This window comes from Pan troglodytes, chromosome 2 (genome assembly GCF_028858775.2).
Source record: "Pan troglodytes isolate AG18354 chromosome 2, NHGRI_mPanTro3-v2.0_pri, whole genome shotgun sequence".
Lineage (NCBI taxonomy): Eukaryota > Metazoa > Chordata > Mammalia > Primates > Hominidae > Pan > Pan troglodytes.
Genome location: NC_086015.1, coordinates 29,405,544 through 29,425,616, shown reverse-complemented (window position 1 = coordinate 29,425,616; position 20,073 = coordinate 29,405,544). Strand labels below are relative to the sequence as shown.

The following is a 20,073-nucleotide window of genomic DNA, read 5'->3' as shown; positions in this document are numbered from 1 at the left end:
TCTCCAAAAACCTAGCCAGGTGTGATGACACACACCTGTAGTCTCAGCTACATGGGAGGCTGAGGCGGGAGGATTGCTTCAGCCCAGCAGTTTGAGGCTGCAGTGAGCTGAGATCATACCACTGCACTCCAGCCTGGGCAACAGAGCGAGACCCTGTCTCAAAAAAATAAAAAATAAGACATATTTGAAGTCACTGAAATGAGAGCATTATCTGAGAGGCCAATTAGATGCACTGTGATTCATGTAAGTTTCACTAAATGGTAATGGTTAACTTAGGTTTGGGATCCTCTGCACACAATAGATACTTAAAATACGTAGCAAATAAACATTAATTCGACTTTACTATCAGAAAGTTTTCTTTCTTCCTCTTTGTCTTTTACTTTTTTGCTTTTGGTAATGGAAGACAAAATAGCTCCACTTAATGAAGAGACACTCTCTAGCACAAACACTTAGCACCCATCTTTAGATAAGGGTTACCAGTAAACTAGAGTAACATGAAAAGCCCAGTTTCCCATCTCTCATCTTCTTGTGACTCTTCAGTAAATACCAGACTAATCCTGGTCTGAACCCCCTGAGCTACAGCAGTGACTAGGCCAGCGTAGACTTCAACAGCAAACAGGATGTAAAAACAAAAGGGCAAAAGAGTAAAACAGCCTCATAGTTTGGGCAGAGTTTCCTCCACAATGTAAAAGACTGGTTTATAGTAGAGAAAATAATGTAATCAGAGGAAGCTATGCGAGTTACAGTTCTTTACCTCTCTTTTTCCTACCTTTCCCCTTAACCAAAACACTCGATGGTGTTTTATTCTTGGGATTATTAGGGCATGAAACATTTTTCAGGAATTCTTCACTCAGCTGACAGGATGACAACTCCTGAAGCTGAGGACCCCCAAGTGAGTAACAGCACATGGAGCCTAGAGAAAAGCCTTTCATGGGACTTGAAACCACACTCTGCCCCTTACAATCCGTGTTATTCACCTTCCCTGAGCCTCCATTTCCTCATCTGTAAAATGAAGATGATATCTCACTCATAGGGTTGTGAGGATTAACTGAAAATGATGTATGTTGTCATTAGAGTAGCATTTCATTAAATATGGAACCAACCAAAAAACTAAAAGCCCCACAACTGTTCTTTAATTTAATCATTTTCAGAAGACAATACTTTCTTTCTTGTTATAGTGCATATACGCTACGATTGTTATGGTGGACATTCTTTGCCTTTCTCTCCCAAACTGAAAGGTAGTTATTGAATCTGGGCTGGCCCTATGTCTGCTTCACCAGCAGAATATAGTGAAAGTGACTGTATACCACTCTCTGGGTCTAGGTTTTAAGAGGACTGGGAGCCTCTGCTGCCTCCTTCCTGGAAGGTTCACTCTCGAAACACTCTCTCTCGGAATACTGCTGCCATGCTGTGACATGCACAAGTCACATGCAGATCCCCTAGAGCTCTCACCGACAACCAACATCCACCGCCAGCCAGGAGAGTGAGACTTTTTGGATTGCCAGCCCAATTTAGCCCTGGATGATTCAGCCCCAGCTGACAGCATGCGGAGCAGAGGGTCTGCCCAGCGGAGCCCAGCCCATCCACAGAATAATGTCATAATAAATTGTTAGACCAGGAAGTTTTGGGATGGTTTGTTACACAGGAATAAGTCACAGAAATCATAGAGAAATAAGTGATTTTTAAAAATCCAATAGAATCAAACCCATCCCCAAGGAACATGATTACTTAACACGCTCCAGAAACATCCACATGAAAGTCTTCAAGAAGCTAGTTTGGAAGGTGTGCACTTATTCCACTGTGTAAGATAGGTTTAGAACTCCTTTGTGAACTACTTTTAGAGATGATCTATGAGGCCTGCACACAGAAAAACTTCACGCCCGCTCCACTGTGACAAAAACGTATAATCCACTTGATCACCCACCATATAAACCAGCTGTGGTTCTTGGCAGTTCTTAGTTCTTTCCATTATCAATCTTAGGTTCAAAGACATGGGGAGATGTTTGGGTTTGTTATAAGGGGGTTATGTGACAACGACTTGTGTCACAAGTTCTTCCCATTATATCATGAGTTCAGAGGGAGAAGGGACAGTGTCTGATTCATCTTGGTGGCCCCCACAGATCATATCAAGGAGCCTGGCACATGGCAGACACCCAAGAGCCATTTGCTGAATGGCACGTTGCAAAAACTAATCCATCAATGAGCAATAAAAATGTACTGTGCCACGACAGCATCTTTGGGCTAAGTGTATTGTGACAACTTTGAAGGTGACAATGCTCACTTGTAAAAGTCAATCATTTGCAAGAAATCTGGGGATCTGGTAAATGGATGCCCCTGAATCAGGGCACAGTGCTACCTGACAAATAGAAAGGACTGCCACCTAGGTTATGAGCTATAGACCGAGGGATCATTTCACCAAAGAAAAGAGATACCTAATTTAGATATGACCAAAAAAAAAAAAAAAAAAGTTTGCTTTTAGCAAAGGCACGTAAGCCACAGGTGTCATGCCAAAATCAGGGCAGAAGGCCTACCTGGTGACTTCCATATGTTTTCAAGACAAGAATAGAATCTTAATTTACATGATCTCTAATCCTTCTACAGATCCTGCAATGTAGACACTATTATTCCCATTTCATAGCTGTAGAAACCGATCCTGTGTCAAGGCAGGCTACTTGCATTAATCTTGGACCATCAGGCCATGATGGGGAAGCAGAGGTGGAGAGATGCATGGAAGGGGAATTCTGAGAGGACCAGGGAGAAGCAGCAGTAAAACTCTTGGAAAGGGAGAACTTTTCACAGCTTCTGCTGAGTGCAAGAAAATTATTATACCCCCTTCTCTAGAAAGCCTTTGAGGTACAGGTGATAGGATAAGCTCTGGAAGAGTATTCGCAACTTCTGCCTGAACTATAAGCCCAACATGGGTTTCTGGAAACTCTTGCCCGAGAAGCAGAGAGAAGCCCTGTTCATCTGCATCCCCCAACTTTCCCTGCAAATCCAAACCTGTTCATCCTACCTCTAGTTTTTATTGTTTCCTCTGATAAGGAGGGCCCCAGTGAACAATTAAAGCTTTCAATAAATAATCTCTAAGCACATTCATTTGATTGACTGTTATTTGATACAGCAGTTAGTTTCAATGGGGCAGTTAATATTGATCACATAAAGTACTCCAGACAAACATGAAACAGTTCCAGAACTCCATGGATTATTACCCTTTATCTGCCAGTCATCTGGGTTACTTGTAATGGTCACGGAATTTAAAATCAATAATAACAATTAGTGTTCTGTACACCAAAACGGATGAATCATGTGAAATGGGTTTTCATATAAAATCAAAGGTAAAGCAAGCCGATAGCATGGAAAAAAAGCTCTCTGAATTTCCAGTGCACATTTGGCAAGGCACTTTCACATGCAAATCCTCAAAACAGGCAGCAAGAGCGAAAGAAAGGTGCTCAGGAGAAGATGTGGCCATAAAAAAGCATATGAAACCCCTGACGATCTTAATCCAAAAAGATGAAGCGTAAAAGATAAAAGTGATCAAAATGAGTTCTAACAAATGTAGTAAAATTAATGGAACCGGTAATTTACTTCCTTGGAGATGTGTCTAGCTACATTTTTCAGCTTTCAATTTCTAGGCATTAATCGTGATTTTTTTTGTAATAAAATGGCAACAATGGTATTTTAGTAGCTCCATGGCACGACTACTGTAATATAATTAAAATGCAAAGCAACAGAGAAATGTTTCATCATTAAACTGTAACCAGTGCACTATGTGAAATCATCCATTCCAAAGACTTGTTTTTCATCAATTATTTGTTGTTTATCTGATGTAAATATAAAAAGGACTAATTAAAATATATGCCTTTTTATACAGCTTCTTGTCATTAAAGCCAATGAAAGCATTCTGAGGACCATAATGAAATAATTATGTTTGCCTTTAAGAATTCTCTTCAATAACACATGGCAGTACTGAGCTAAATTAAAACATCAGGAACTGAATTTCGCTGCCTCCATTTCCATTTTAGTTAATTAAACCCCCAAGCTTTCCAATAGACCAGCCCCTAAAAAAATCTTCTGAAGCTGAAATGGCCTTCAGATCATCGGCCTTTTTATAATTATGGACTTTGATGACATGACAAAGGTACTGTAGCCGTTGAAAGCTTTAATATTTTTGAGAAGACAAATTTATTACATGAGGTCTTCATTTGCTCTGGAAATGGGAAAAAAATTGGGATGTGATCCAGATCTTTTCTCCCTAGTTAACCGATGCACTCATCTTATTTGTTCTTTTACCTGCACATTATTTTGAATTTAGCTATTTTTTTGACTTGACAAAATTTTATTCTGTGATGAATAGTAATTTATCAACAACAACATAGCAAACATTCCACTAAATATGGGTCAAATTAGGACAGTGATTCTTTGTCAAACACTGAAACTTAAAAAATAAGAAGCTATCTTTAAGACAGCAGTGGACTGAGGAGAATCTGTGAATTTTAAGAAATAAAATCCTTTTGTTTGAATTTTCTCCTCCTCCAAATCTCAAATCAGATACTTTGGAAGGCAAAGAATAAAATAAAATGAAAATAAATCTGGGTTTAAGAGAAAGGGAAGAAGGAAAAAGGGGAGGAAAACTGCTAAGTGGTTTCAGGGCTGGTAGCAAATGAAATGGCTTTAGCAATGTTGTCATCTGATGCAGATGGGGATGGGAACTTTGTACTTTCAAAAGTAAATACAAGGCCGGGCTCGGTGGCTCACGCCTGTAATCTCAGCACTTTGGGAGGCCGAGGTGGGCAGATCACGAGGTCAGGAGATCGAGACCATCCTGGCCAACATAGTGAAACCCCATCTCTACTAAAAATGCAAAAATTAGCCAGGTGTGGTGGCACACGCCTGTAGTCCCAGCTACTCAGGAGGCTGAGGCAGGAGAATCACTTGAATCTGGGAGGCGGAGGTTGCAGTGAGCTGAGATCACACCACTGCACTCCAGCCTGGGCAACAGGGCGAGACTCCATCTCAAAAAAAAAAAAAAGAAAAAAGAAAAAAAAGAAATAGGAGTACCAAGCATTAACTCTGACAACGTGAATTCCCTCACGTTTTGTTCTATATGGAGAGTTGGCGAGGTTTGTGAGTGGATGATATTTGGTGATTGCTGGATAGACTGTCTAATGAGACATCAGCAGTGAATTGTTGACAGCTGGAAAACAAATATCTATTCTATGACAATGTAAAATGACAATTATAATCTCAGAATCCACTTTTATTAAACGACTTTCTTCCTCCCAGTTTTTCTTTGTTCTCTTCAAAGAAATCTGCTTTTGGAAATCACGGACATCATCACCCACTATCACCCCTGTAAAAATCAGCTTTCTTCTTTCTCCCTCCCCTGAGCTGGTTCAGTTCTTCAGCTGCTGGGGGAAGCCTAGAGACTCCTGGAATCCCTGAGCCCTGACTAGAGGAAATGCTTGGCCAGGTTGAGTCGCCTTGCTGACGTCAGTTCCTGTTATCCTCGCCTTATCGCGCAGGGGGCAGAGAGTCTTATCTTACTAAATGGTCCCCTTGTAGCTCCCCCACCCTACAGGGCCAGAGAAAGAGCAAGTCAGCAGTTCCATTGCCTGTTTGAATTCCCATCTAAGAAGCTCTGAAAGCTCAAGACAAAATGCCAGTGGACTTAGGCTCTCCTGCTTCCTAGGTAGAGAGAACTTTTGCAACTTTATTTTTCATTCAGTTAAAGGGGTTTGGGGAGTGGGATGGGACAGAGATCATGCTTTTTAATGATGGGGTAAGGAAGCTGGGAATGAAAAGAGGAGAATTCAGGGCAACATATTGACTGATGAGGTTGTGTTATTAGATCTTACAGATGGGGCAGGTTATCTCATCTCCTATTTAACAAGAGGTACTTAGACCAAGCCACTTACAAGCAGGATACTGATAAATCTGAAACCTGAGTTAACTCTACTCTTCTCCCTCCATCACCCCAGCTCCAACTTTTTAAGAGGAAGCTGGCAAGGGCTGATACAGATTTGTTCATAACAATTTAATTTAATTCTACTCCCTCCTCCCCACCCTGTCCACGCACACACAGGTGCTAGAGTGAGAATCACAGCCCAGTCCATTTTGCAAGGAATGCCTTCTATTCACAGATCTATAGTTTGCTACGAAAGGAATTCATGTTCATAAGAATGACCCAGAAACACAAGGCGATCTTCAGACATAATGAAAAAATTAAGCTGTGAGAGCTCTACTTATATTGACTATAGAATCCAAACAAAGACTTTCTGTGCCACTCCTGGGTTCAAGGGGCAGCCTAGGAGATGTTGTAATATTAAATATCTGGCATATTTCAATGATTTATGTGGGAACTGTGCAGGATATTTGAAAGTGGGTTATTCTAGAAAATCAGAGATATATGATTGTCATAACTACCCTGTAATTTGAAAGGCAAGATTCTATCTACATTAATATCTTTGGAAAGGTTTTCAGCCAAGATTTTTCTGATTAACCTTCATCAAAAACTCCCATTTCTGAAACAATCTATTTAATTGATAGTTAACTGAATTTATATTAGAACATTTAAAGTATAAAAATGTCATTTAAGGATAAATTTATGGCACTTACACATAACTCAAACTGTATAGAAGATTCTAAGATGTTCTAAAATGAACATTGCATTTATTGTTAAAATCCTGTGCGACTTGAACAGAGTTTTGTATTTTGCATCTTGGTTTTTACATCTCCATCTTCTGCCCAAAGAGTAACTTAAAATTCTCAGCTTTTTCTAAATTACTGATTTAAAAAATTATAAACTCCTTGAGAGTAGAATTTGTAATCTTTGTTATTTATCATGTATTTCCCTTCTCAGATAGAGTTTAATGATATTTGTGGAATGTGTAAAGGAGAAAACAGGTTTTCTTTCTTTTTCAGCCACCTCAGGGCTTAACATATGTTGAAGGTAAATTATAAGCATCTGATATCCAGAAGAACTTTTTTTTATTCTTATGCTTTAGAGAAAAGTGCATAACAATACCCTCGGTTGTATATATCAGCGCCAGGCTTCTAGAAATGAGAAGGAAACTTCTGATTGAGGTCAGCTAGCCTATCAGAAATAGCCATTCTGGTCATTTATCTATTAAGGAAAAAAGACCTGATTCAATGCAAGGGCTTTACATTATTGGCTGGCAAATCAAATTCTAACTAGAGCTTCCAAGTCAATTCCATAGCTTAAGTTGAGGCAAACAGATGTCTACCTTTCTACTGTTTAGTTTTTTGAATCCATCCTTTTCTGGCAATAAAATTTAAACACATGCTTTTTCTTTTCTAAGTTGCACATCAATACTCACTCCCTTGTCAAATGTACCAATTTATCCAATATTCACAATATGATTTCTTTTTTTCTACAAGGAAGGAAAACTTTGTGAATCTTTCACTTGTTTTCGAACAACCCACAACCCTGCCTGTACTCTCTTTGCGATTTAAGGAAAAGTCCCTCTTTTTCTCTTCTTTCTGATGGTATTAGTTACCACCGTCATGTGTCCGAGAAGCAGAAAATTATGTCCTACTTTAGAAAAACAATTGGGCCTTTTCACTGAAATATTTATTCAAAACCCCATTCAATTCATACGGTGGCTGTCAGTCTTTATTTAGTCTTTCTTTCAGAGGGTATCTTTGATTTTGCCACTTTGACCCCAATTTATATCTCACTAGGAGAGGATTTAGATACTGTTTAATACTTAAAATTTGGGTCCCAGGGCTTTGAAAAGAGGCCTTTTCTCATTCCCTAATCAAACATCACTACTGTTTGTTTTAAAAATAATTTCTTCTCATTAATGGGCAAAGTCCTATTTCAAAAAGAAAATATTTTTTTCTTTTTCCTTTTGATGTGTTGAGTAGGGAGAAAAGACAGGGAAAAAGGCCAAGAAGTTGTCACACTCGTTATTTCACCAAAGCAACTATATTTAGACCACAAAATATTAAGATTTATCCTATACCCACTGAGCAATTAATGTTGAAAACATCTGGAGCCGCCTAAAACCAAGATAATCCTGGAGACATCTGAACAGAAATTTAGTGACTCCTATACCTTCCAGGGGCAGTCGTCAATCGTAATATTTAGACCACATTCCCTTAGTAGTCCCCTAATCCTGACTTTGAATGCTTATAACAAGCAATTCACAGACACTACTACAAATGGCAGCTGGCTGGCATATCATTTTTCTGCCTTTAAAATTAAAAAGAAAATAAAGGGAATATTTTAACACCTTTCAAAGTGAGCTTGTGATGGTGTGCTCCATGTTCAAAGGTCTTACTTTATTTACTATGCATACACACACACACCATAAAAAAAACTCAAAGCAGAAAATAGTTTTGGTTGGAATTTAGTACTTTTTCTTCTTTGCCCACTGTTTCCTCTGTGTTAAAAGCAAAAACAGATCTGCTTCTCGTCAAAATAGCCATTAAGTAAAATGGAAAAGGTTGTGGTTATGTTCTTACTTACACAAATGTAGCCCTAATATACTTTTATTTCAATAGCCCTAACTAGCTGTACCACCCTGAACCAAACACTGCATGGCACAAGACATTTGTTAGAATCTCTAAAAAAAAAAAAAAAGTTTTAGTTTTATTTATGCTTAAAAAAAAAAAAAATCGTTGGAACAACTGACCATCATTAAGTGGTTTATGAGGGTAAAGCAACTCTGCAAGGGCACAAGCAATATTTACATTTTATTCATTTAACCTAAAGTTGGGGTGTGGGATTCAAACTCTTGTGAAACTGACCACAATAAGAACTAATTGCCCTGCTTACAAAAATAAGACACTGGAATTTCTGAAATCCCTTTGTCAAATGCCTTTATTTACTTTGTCTAATGCAAGTTTCTTTGATTAGCTAAACTTTGCTGTTATCAACACTTCTTGCTTATCGGGTAGTTTTAGGCGAATGACACATTCACCGCTCGCTCTCCCTAGATAAAGCAAATCCCTTGTTTAACTTGTCCAAGAACAAACAAAGCTTTTCCCCCTACTCTTACAACTTAATAGGCATGTTTGGAGGGTTAATTACAAAAGGAAGAATGTCTACATGTAAAAACTCTATTAGGTCTAATAACTTTTGGCGAGGATCCTGAGCATATTTTTTCCTTCTGTTAAAAAACATGTTTCATTACCACTTTCTCTAACAAGAAAAAGTTTCAGAGAGCCCCAGTTCCCTGGGATTCCAACAGAAATTGTTCATACTGTTTTAATTGCTACAAAGAGGACAGGTCTGAAAAGTCTCTTCTTGGATTAGAAAATTATTTTGTAACACTCCAGTTTCTTTGAGTTCTCCAGAAATAAAATGGGCACCAAAAAAGAAAAGGCATTTGGGGAGCAGCTGAAGATTAAGGCGCCTTCTGAAAACGATATTCTTTTTGCCCTGCTTATGGCTCTACAAAATGTTAAGTCAGACAGCCAGGCTGTTGGCATCAAATGGTTATTGATTTTTCAGCTACAAACCTGTTGATTTCCCGGCCCAAGAAGCAAGTCTTTATTCTTAAGAAAAAGTTTCAGAGAGGGCAATTTAAATCCTGTCATTGTCCCCTCTCCCCTTTTTCTTCTCTCTTTAGATAAGCCACCATGTTATTAGGAAAACTCAATTTCTTCCAGTTAAACTTTGACCTCTTTGAAAACAAAGATTTAAAATGTCATTTTCAGGCTAATGCTCCAATGAATTGTCAAATAAAGTACTAAAAACATTTTGATAGATAGCTGAGCCATTTATCTAAATCACTGTCAGGGCGGCGAAGCATCCTGCAGGCTCCCACTACAGCCACCCGAAGGTGGGATTTTCTGGGACTCCTGATCATTTCTCAAGCCTGCAGCCAGGCTACTGTTGACCAGATGCGTACCTCGGCACTGTGTCAGCATCAGATAACAAAATAGTCAATATTTTTTTTTTAAATTGGGCTACCCCACTTATATTTCCTTTCCTTTAACTGATGTCCACGTTCCGGGCTGAATTGCAAGATATGGAAATAATGGATGGCTCAGTCCAAGGGGTGTTCATTGCCAGTAGTTTTCTAGCAAAACAGCAACTTCTTAGACCAACAAAGTGACTCGGAAAGGTGGCAGCAGGGTCAATGCTAAGAAATATTGCCTTTCCTTAGCAAGGAAAACATTGGAAGCGGCAGCTTGAACTGGTGGTTTATGAACTTCGGGAGCAGCAGCCACCTTAATTAAACTAAATTCCTTTCAAGGAAAATGTCATATTTTAATTACTTTGGACTGTTGGAATACACAAGGGGTGGGGGGACCTATACAACTAGTAGCTAATCCAAAGAACAGCCAAGTTAAATTCCACTCTGCATACATTTTAGTAAAAACTGCAAAATGTGTCAAATTGCCCTACTTGAAGAATGTTTTAAAGTCTTGTGGTCACCCTCTACTCCCCACCCCCCACATTTTTATGCATATTTTAAAAACTGTTTTCAAGAGACTATAAGGTTGGTAAGGAGAGGAGCATGGGGGCGGGAGGGGTTATTTGGGAAGAAAACATCTAACAGGAAATTTTCAGCAAAGGGAATCAATATGCATGCCAGCATATCACACCCCTTCAGCATTAAATCATTAAATCCTTTGTCTTGCTACCAATGCAGTTTATTTCCAATCTCTTTATTGCATGCAAGAGAGACAATTTTTTTTTTTCTTGGTAGAAGAAGGGAAAAAAATAAACCTACATTGAGCAGTGTGCCGATGCTGCCATTCGGTTTGGGTCAATCCACTGAAGCATGCTTTGAGAGCTTTCTCCTGGAGCATGCAGGAAGACGGACTCGCAGTGTAGAAATCCAGGATTTGCCCAGGACTCACTGACAGAACATCCATACAGTCAAACATGATCTCCCTTGCACTGAATGTCTGCAAAAGTGCTTATCCTCTAGGTGTGGAGGCAAATGGCATAGAAAAGTCCACCCAACTCCATCAAACTCTGCCCCTTTTTTGGCACGTAGGCTGTTGGTCTTTTTCCCAGCCCCGAATCATGAATTATGACAGACAAGCCAGCTAAAAGCCTGTAATTGATCCAAATGATCATTTACCATTTTCCAGGCTTGCTCGGCCAATCCAGCCGGGGCGGGGGGTTCCCAGAAAGATCCCAAGTTCTCCTTCCAAGTAAATGCTTGCAAAAAGCCTTCCGAATGCGTTCCGGATCCTACCCCGACGGTGCCCAGACAAACCCTGGTCGGATCGCTCGCGTTCTCGGCATCCCAGTCCTCAAACAGCTCGCATGGGGGAATTCTGGTCCCCCCTTTGGCAAAGAATAGACCCTCCTGCCTCTGAACAGCTCACTTCCTACTACTTCTGTCACACAGAATGAAAGATTGAATTGCCTAATATATGCGAGTGAACTTTCGGTGAACCCTACCCGGGCTGCTAACCTTCAAATGACCCAACTAGTCTGACATCACCAACTCCCAGGATTCTCACAGAGCTTAAAAACTCCCAGCAGCCCTGCAAAAGCAGACAGCCAGAGAGGCAGGCAGCGAGCGCACAAGCCGGCGTTTTCTTTCCTATTTCTCACCTTAAAAACAATACAAGAAGTGCTTTTAAAATGAGCAGGGGAGGAGCCGGGACGCTGCTCCTGGCTCACGTTGAGCACCAACTTCTCTCCCTTTACGCCTTTTTATTTGCGGCGGCTTAGCTTGGAAAACGGTGTTCCCCCCGCGCCCGCTCGCCTCCCGCCCACCGCCTCGCCCCCCAGCCCACACTTTAAATTCCTCTGTGCGCCTTTCTGTCTGTTAAATTCCTTATAACTTATGTATTTTTCCACTCCAGAAAAAGCACATGCAAGCCCTAAACTGTAGAACAGAGAATGGCTACCCCTTGGGAAAGGCTTGGGTTGGGAAACTTTCCATTCCACAGTCTTTTTCTCTTTCCCCCTCTTGCAAGCCCCTGGCTGAAGTGACTGCACTCGTTTGCTCTGCAATCCAGCTTTCGAGATTCATTTACTTTGAAAAATCCTCTCCAGGTTCTATGCAGCATATAGAGTAGTCAAGAATTAGTTACCCCTGTCCCAAACACACAGCCACACAGAAAATGAGATTTCAGATCTGGACTTGAGAAAACAGTATAGTGGTCAAGAGCATGGGTTGGGGAATCAAACTGAACTAGATTCCAATTCCAGGTCTGCCACTTACCAGCTGTGTGTTCTGGGATAAGTATTTAACTTCTTCAGGCTTCAGTTTCCTCATCTGTAAAATGGGCATATACTACTACCCACCTCAGTGGTAACTGGGAGGACAGAAGTAACACTTGTATGGTGCTGGGTAAATATCATGGAACAAATGTTAGCTGTGACTCATCCTCGTATTGTTCAACTGGTGAAACAACAGCCCGGGGAGATGAGACCTACCCAAGGTCACACAGCTCAGAGCTGTGACTAGAACCCAGCTCCCTAGGATGAAAGTCCAATGTGAAAATTACTTGCCTGCTCCCACATCCTTGCACCCCAAATAGCCATGTTGGTGGCCTCTCTCATCATACACCTACACACATCCCACCACATAATTAAACGCATATTTTGTAAACTGGTTTAAGTATGACAGTTTTACATTTTGAAGGACCAGTTTTCTCTCATTCCAGCCCCTGCCCAATCCTTTTATTAAAATACAGTAATTTTAAGGGAAAATGATTTTTTAGATCTCTCACACTGACCCAACCTACAGGAAGAAGAGTCTTTCCAGCCAGTCCTAAAACACTAAGAAGGATAGATGCAGTATTTACAAATAAACCCAGCCGGATGGAGAGCTTTAAAAGGGAGAGCCAATCTACCCTGCAGCCATTTTGCACAACTTGTTTAAAGGATGCAACATACATCAAAGAAAGGAAACTCTGGAGAGGAATTAAAACACCCTTTTTTCTCCACTGCCTCTCTAGCATTTACTTGTAATTCTCCCACAAAACAGGGCAGGCAAGTGGTTAGGCAGGGAGGGAGAGTCTCCTTGCCCAATGCAGGGAAGAGCACTGCTCCAGTCTCCTTTTTGTGGATAGTGTTGGAATGTGCATTGGCATCCGGGCCTTTTAAAAGCCTGTCGGGGGCACCCCACCCCATGCTGAAACACTGCCCTGTCTAGTGGAGTTGCTAAGTGGCACTTGTGGTGTAACATGAAAAGTATGCATCGCACACACTTACCAAGTCAAAGATCCTTTTATGAAGGTACATTAAAACAATTTTCAGCCCAGCAAGCTCAGTTCTTGCTATTGAAAAGTTCAGGGCAATAAAGGGGTGAGATTTTTGCTGAATCTGTGTTTGTTATTTTTTGCCCCTCTCTTCTCTCTTTTATATGGCCATCATTTTGTAACAGAGACTTATTATAAGAAACCCTTTAACTACAAAGAAAACACACATTTTAAGCAAGAGAACACAGAGGAATTTACAAAACATTTAACACACTGTCATTAAGGTAGTTGTAAAGATACACAAAGCACTACATTATGTGCCAATTTCTACTTGGTCCATGAGGCTTATGGCTCCAAATGCTTATTTAAGGTCCTTAGAGTTCCTTGGAAACTGAGTTCATTTTTACCGGATAATGGAGGTGGATGAAAAGTTGTTAGACAAGAGAAGAGGAAACAGCTATATTGAAAGTACAGCAGGAGAAACTTAAGTTAGAGATGAGACACATGGCATCACTGACAGGTATGTGTGTACAGGGATCTGTTATCCAGGGGAGGCTGCTGCACATTCTTGCTTAACATCTTTTCAAAGAGTAGAGATGCACTGGTCCCAGGGAAGTGAAGATGGGGATAGGTGTCCTCAAAATTCTGTTCATTCTCATTTCTTAAGCTATGGAATCAGCCTCACTGAGCGAGACCACTGCTTCCGAATTTCTTACCTCTATACTGTATCACTGCACAAAAATAACAACATTAGTGTGTCTCTGTGTGTGGTAAAGGTTGGGTGACTCGATGTTTTCTTTCTTTGTGCAAGAAAATGTAAAATATATAATTACCTTGAACTTCTCAACTGAGAAATGAACTTGGGCCTTGAAATGAATAATCAGTATTTAAATCCCCATGAAAGGAATAGTATGGGTTTCTTATAATATGACAATATTCGCTAGTCAATTAATCATTCCTCATCATGAATTAATTATGCTGATAGCAATAATTAGAGCTATTACTTAATCCAAGTATTAATTTATAAAACAGACCCATGATTTAGCCACATGCTAATTATTTCTTCATCAGTAAGTGCTTACACTTCTTGAAAACTTGATTCTGTCTCCAAATTCTTCATTTTAAGTAAAATGAAGGAAAGATACATAAATAAGCCATAATTCTTTAAATACAGATCCGTGTACTATAAAGATTAATGAGTAGGGTAGAAAGTGAAAAATAGACCGATTTGTCCATAATGAAATGTAAACTACTGACACCCATTTTAAACATTAGCCACAGGGTTGGAAGAAACTTTCCCAAATATCTTCTTGTTATGGCATAAAATAACATTCTGATATGTGTCATCTCTATTTTCTTTGTGTTTGATCAGTGATCTAATAAATGTATTTCCAACCAACAAGCAAACAAAAAGTGAAAAACAAAAAGCAAAACTTTGAGAGTAAAATCCATTTTGTTTCAGAGTAACTGTATATTTGTCAGTGTGACACAGCACATTTGAAACCCATAATCATAAAACAAAAATTTATAGCCAGGGTTCAGGGTCTACATCTGTTTCTCTGGTTTTCGTACAGCAATTACCCACTGGACAATCCAGAAAGAAACACCATGAATCATGCTCTGCAAACATGTTTGAACTGGAGAGTTTTCTGAAGAAAGAGCAGTCGTGTCTGTGCACCGTATTGCAGCCGGCTGTGTTCAAAATTGGGCTAATACCTTGTGATGTCTAAATAAGAAGATTTTCAGAGGCACAGACATATCCCCCCCCACCACAGGGGCAGACATGCAAAGTGCAGGCAGACACAGGCACAGGACTGGGGGAGGTGGACACTGATTGTTTTAAAGACATGCCCAGCTCTTTCATGTTGTTTTGGCTTTTTGTTTGTTTTTAAATTTTTTTCCCTGTTAATCCCCTCTTGCCACAGTTCTACCAGAAGAATAAATGGCTAGTACTGAGTGACTTGTGTGTTCCAGCAGGGAAGCCAAGGCAGAGATGTTGGCAGCACGAGGCAAGTATGAGGCTGTTCCCAGGGCTTCCATACTAGCAGGCAGAGCTGCTTTTGTGTTGGAGGGGAGCGGGGGAAGTTCTAACAGTAATAACACATGGAAACTTTGCTTCTGGCCCTTCAGTATGAACACCTGCTCACATAACAGGACTGTTGATGTTCGTGGATCTTATACCAAAAGACACCAATGCACTTTCCAAATGAACTTGCAAGGTGGCTCTGGGCATGAGTATAGCGACTTCTTAGAAACCCTAGAAACACATCTTCTTCAAAAATGTCTTTTTACTTTGAGTGTTGGCCACCGTGTCCTTCATTTGGCTCTTTTCTCTTCAGCTCTCTGCTTTTTCAGACTTTCCTCCACAAAGTCTTCCTACTTGGTTACACACAAATATTGTTCTCCCAAGACAAGGGCATACTTTTCTCTTTCCACATTTCTGAATTATTTTCTTTAGTGCTTCTGTGCTTTCTGCCGTCGATGACTCATAAAGACAGCTCTTCAAGCCCAACAGTTTCGGTTGGTTCCAACTTGAAAGTTAAATACAACCCCTGCTGAATGCCTCAGTACTGAGCAGTGAGCTGCGAACCATCTCTTAGCTGACTGTCACTGCTGGTGGCATTGTCTCAACATTAGTTTTGGGGAGACCTATCTTTGGCTATTTCATCTTGTTTACATTTCCTTTTTTAAATCTAGATCTTTACTCTTTCTTTTCCTTTTTAAAATTTTATTTTCACATTTTCCATCACTCCCTATAAATCTAGATTTAAGTAATACATGCTCATAAAAATTCAAAGTCTAGTCCAAAAGATATAAAGTGAAAAGTAAAAGTCCTCTACATGTATTCATTAAATGTTGAATACCTACCATGTGCCAGGCATCTTAACTGGTGCTTGGCATAGATCTGTATATTTTTTTGGGATTGTGTGGGGGGGTGCTGTTTGTTGCTATTATACCAGTATGGTCTTATGATACATATTGCTGTGCAACACTTTTAAATTTAGCAATATTTCTTGAACATCCCTTCAAAATAAATAATACATATAGAACCACCTCATTTAAAAAAGAAGTTAGAATCTCTGTACATCAATGCATTGTATTTCATTTAACCAATGGCCAGCTGTTAAGACATTTAGGTTGTTTCTACTTTTTTAGTACTATTAGGTTAGTGCAAAGAAGCCCTGTGGGCATGTGCACCAATACATCTGCTGGATAAAATTCTAGTAGCAGTGTTACCAGAACAAGGATTATGAGCATCTTAAAATTTGGTGGACGCACAAAATTGTACTCCAAAGCAGTTATGTGAATATATGTTACCTTTTAGTTCTAAAACAGGGGTCAGCAAACATTTTCTGTACGGGGCCACTGGAAATATTTTAGGCTTTGCAGGCTATACAGTCTCTGTTGCAACTGCTCAACTATGCCATTGTAGTATAAAGGAGCCACAGACTATATAATAAATTAATGGGCATGGATGTACTTAATAAAACTTAATTTACAAAAACTGATAGTGGACTAGGTTTTGCTCATGGGCTGTAGTTTGTCCACCTCTGTTCTAAACCAACATTTAACAATTTCACGGAATTCTACATTGCCTTGTCTGTATCCTTATAAAACCTAGCTATATACATTTGGGTTTTGTTAACACTTTACTTTTCCTTCCCTTTTAAAAGCTTAATTCAGTTTCAACTTGTGTATCTCATGAAGAATAATAGGGCTTTTTATTATATTATTCATCTAGAATGCATTATATTACTTCATCCAGAATCATCTTTCTTTCTCTCTTGGCTGGTAATTTCTCACTTTTCTACCTTATTGTCTTCATTTCCTTCCATAAGAAGGAGTTTTGGGTAACATCTCTGCCTTCAAAATGTGTGCAGATACCCCTGTTCTTCCACTATTAAACCCTGCTTTAAAGTGCATTATTTCCACGAACACCCCACCTCAGTCCCATATATGATGGCAACATTTGAGAGATGGAAAATGTAATGGTGACTCCTGAGAATAAATGCCAATGGCACTACCATGCTGCAGCTTGCCTGTGACTTCCCTATGCTATTCCACATGAATTTTGTCTCATCTCAATACATCTTCCAATAAGCTAAGATTAGATGTGCCACTTAGTTGACAGAGTGCTTAGAAGAACAGCTAGACTCTTTTCAAGGATGGAAGGAAGCACAAAGGATTCTAAGAGTGCTTTGCAAGTATTTCGTGTTAATATTATTAATAAAGGATAATGTCTACAACTGAGATGCCTGCCTTAATTCCTAGTTCAGCACTTCATTTTTGAGATCATATGTATGAACAGAAACTGTTAGTCGGCTTTTAAACTCTGCTGTTTAAACTAATTAAAATTAAACAATTAAAAATGAGTTCTCAGTCACATTAACCATATTTCAAGGGTGCAACAGCCTCATATGACTGGTGGCTATCACATTAATAGGACAGTGCAGCCATAGAATGTTTCCATCATTGCAGAAAGTTCTATTGCAGCACAGTGCTCTCAAAGGTCAGCTTAATGATTAGAGAGGCAGTGTAACATGGTAGGTGGGGCCACAGAGTTTAGACACTACCTGTGTTTAAACCCCAGCTTTGCTTCTTACTAGCTGTCTGGCTAGGCAAAGTTACTTAACTTCTATATTCTCTCACCTGCAAAATGTAAATATTAATGGTACCTACGTCAAAGAGTTGTGGTAAAGATTAAATGAGGTAATACAAGTACTTAGGAAATGTCAGTGCAAGGCCGTGCACAGTGGCTCACGCCTGTAATCCCAGTACTCTGGGAGGCCGAGGCAGGAGGATCACCAGGTCAGGAGATTGAGACCATCACAGTGAAACCCAGTCTCTACTAAAAATACAAAAAAAATTAGCCAGGCATGGTGGCACGCACCTGTAATCCCAGCTACGCAGGAGGCTAAGGCAGGAGAATTGCTTGAACCTGGGAGGTGGAAGTTGCAGTGAGCCGAGATTGCACCACTGCACTCCAGCCTAGACAAAACAGCAAGACTGTCTCAAAAAAAAAAAAAAAGAAGAAAAGAAGAAAAAATGTTAGTGCAATGTCTGCAAGGACAAAATGAAGTCAGATACATATTGCTCAATACCACTCAAATACTATCTGTACCAGAGAATCTTCTGTCAGAGTAGTCATTTTCAACCAGAATGCACATTTCAGGCTGCAGGTGGAGGGGGTAGGGGCTGCAAATATGTAATTAGGGCAAGTTCTCTAAGAGAATTTGCTGCATATACCTAGTTAAGTACTACCACACTGAAGCATTTTTATATTTATATATACTATAAAGGAAGATGGTTTCTTTCATTTCACAAAGCACACACTGAGTCAGAATGACCACGAAATAATTGGCAAGCCCCACCCTGCTGCCCCTGTGGAAGACAGGAAATAGATCATAATAGATCATATGACTCTGTTTTTTGTTTTTTGTTTTTGTTTTTTGCATAAGTGGTGTTGAGCCTCAGCACCTTAGGGCTGATTATAAATTAATTAAATGGCAAAGGTATTGCATAAGATGGAAGACTTGCATTATTAATCTATCTTGTTGTTATCATCTGTTATCTTTCCATCCATCCATCCATCCATCCATTCACCTACCCGTTCTTCTACCTGATATCCACCCATCCCTCCATTTACTCATCCATCCACCAATCCATCCACCCTTCTAGTTATCCACACATCCACTTGCTCATATACCCATCTACCTATCCACCCATCCATTCACTCTCTGATCCATCATCTACCCATGACCTAAACCCCCAAAGGTGATGAAGCAGAGTATGGCTTTTTGCAGACAATATATAAGGCAGTGAGAGAGACAAAAGTAAAACTTCTCAGATCATGCATGTATCTTTCTCTAGAATCCTTGAAAAGAATTTTCTGATGAAATGTGCTGGCAGAAATAAGGTCAAAGGCATTGGCCACTGGAGATTTCAGTTAAACAGGTTTGATAAATCAGGTTGTGGCTGGAGAGAGCCCCTTAGATCTAACTCTGATCTTTAAGAGCATCCCAGGATTTGAAATGCTAATGAAGCCAAGTTCTATTAGCAACACAAAAGTTTCTGACTCTGAGGGAAAGCTAAAAGCCCAAAGGAATTTCCTTCAGATTCTACAGGGAAAGGGAATGTAAAAAGTACAAACACATCAGAGGGGCAGTTGGAGAGGGAATGGAGTTTAAATTCATCCTAGTGTCTGACAGAGAAAAAGGCAAATAAAAAGCTCAATGTGATTGAGTGGGAATTGTCAGGGTAACATAAAGCCAGATAGAAATCCCTGTGAAATTTCTGTTGGAGAAACAAAGATATGCATAAAAGCACATTATACACACACACGCGCACACACACACACAGGTAATGTGAATACAATGTTAAGTATTTTTGGTTAAAAAAGATAGTTTTTCTCTCTTCTTTCAAACATCAGGGTATAAACCCACCTTCTCAACATCTAGTCAACCAAGAGCTTCGAAAGCATCTCTTAGAGAAGATATCATGGTGGCTTCCAAAATTAGTTTTTTGCATTTTGTTATTGTTTACTTGATGAAGTTACAGTTGCTTCGAAAAAAGATAAGCAAAGATAATTCAGAAGGCAACAGTTTCAAAATGTAAGGTAACACATAAGCATGGGAGGTAAAGAAAGGGAAAGAATAGACAGAAATATCAAATACTTTCCCTCTCTGTTTAAGCAAAATGCAATGCTAAAATGTAGGATCTGCTGCAGTGATTCCCAAGGCATGGTGCTTCCAGGGCTTCACACCCAGAGCTACCTCACACAAATTTCTGGGGTTGGGGGTCTATTCAGGTGCATTTAAATCAAGGTCCTCGGGTTTTCATTCTGCACACTACATTGTCAGACTCTCTGTGCTGATGGGACATTCCACTTGGTGAACACAAAGGCACCAGAGAACCTTTAGAGAACTTGGT

The 20,073-nt window shown here is 39.8% G+C and overlaps 1 protein-coding gene across 2 annotated transcripts in view; it reads right to left on the bottom strand.

Moving 5' to 3' along the window:
• Nucleotides 1-20,073, bottom strand: part of RARB (retinoic acid receptor beta) — a 769,542-nt gene that overhangs the window by 158,099 nt on the left and 591,370 nt on the right. Inside the window, exon 1 of one of the 2 annotated variants that reach the window (XM_001164404.7) lies at nucleotides 10,707-11,332. The exons of the other annotated variant lie outside the window; for it this stretch is intronic. Within the exon in view, the coding sequence (XP_001164404.2) occupies nucleotides 10,707-10,863 (157 nt within the window). The 5' untranslated portion in view covers nucleotides 10,864-11,332. Of the gene's footprint in view, nucleotides 1-10,706; nucleotides 11,333-20,073 lie in introns of those variants that run through there. 2 annotated transcript variants of the gene reach the window in all.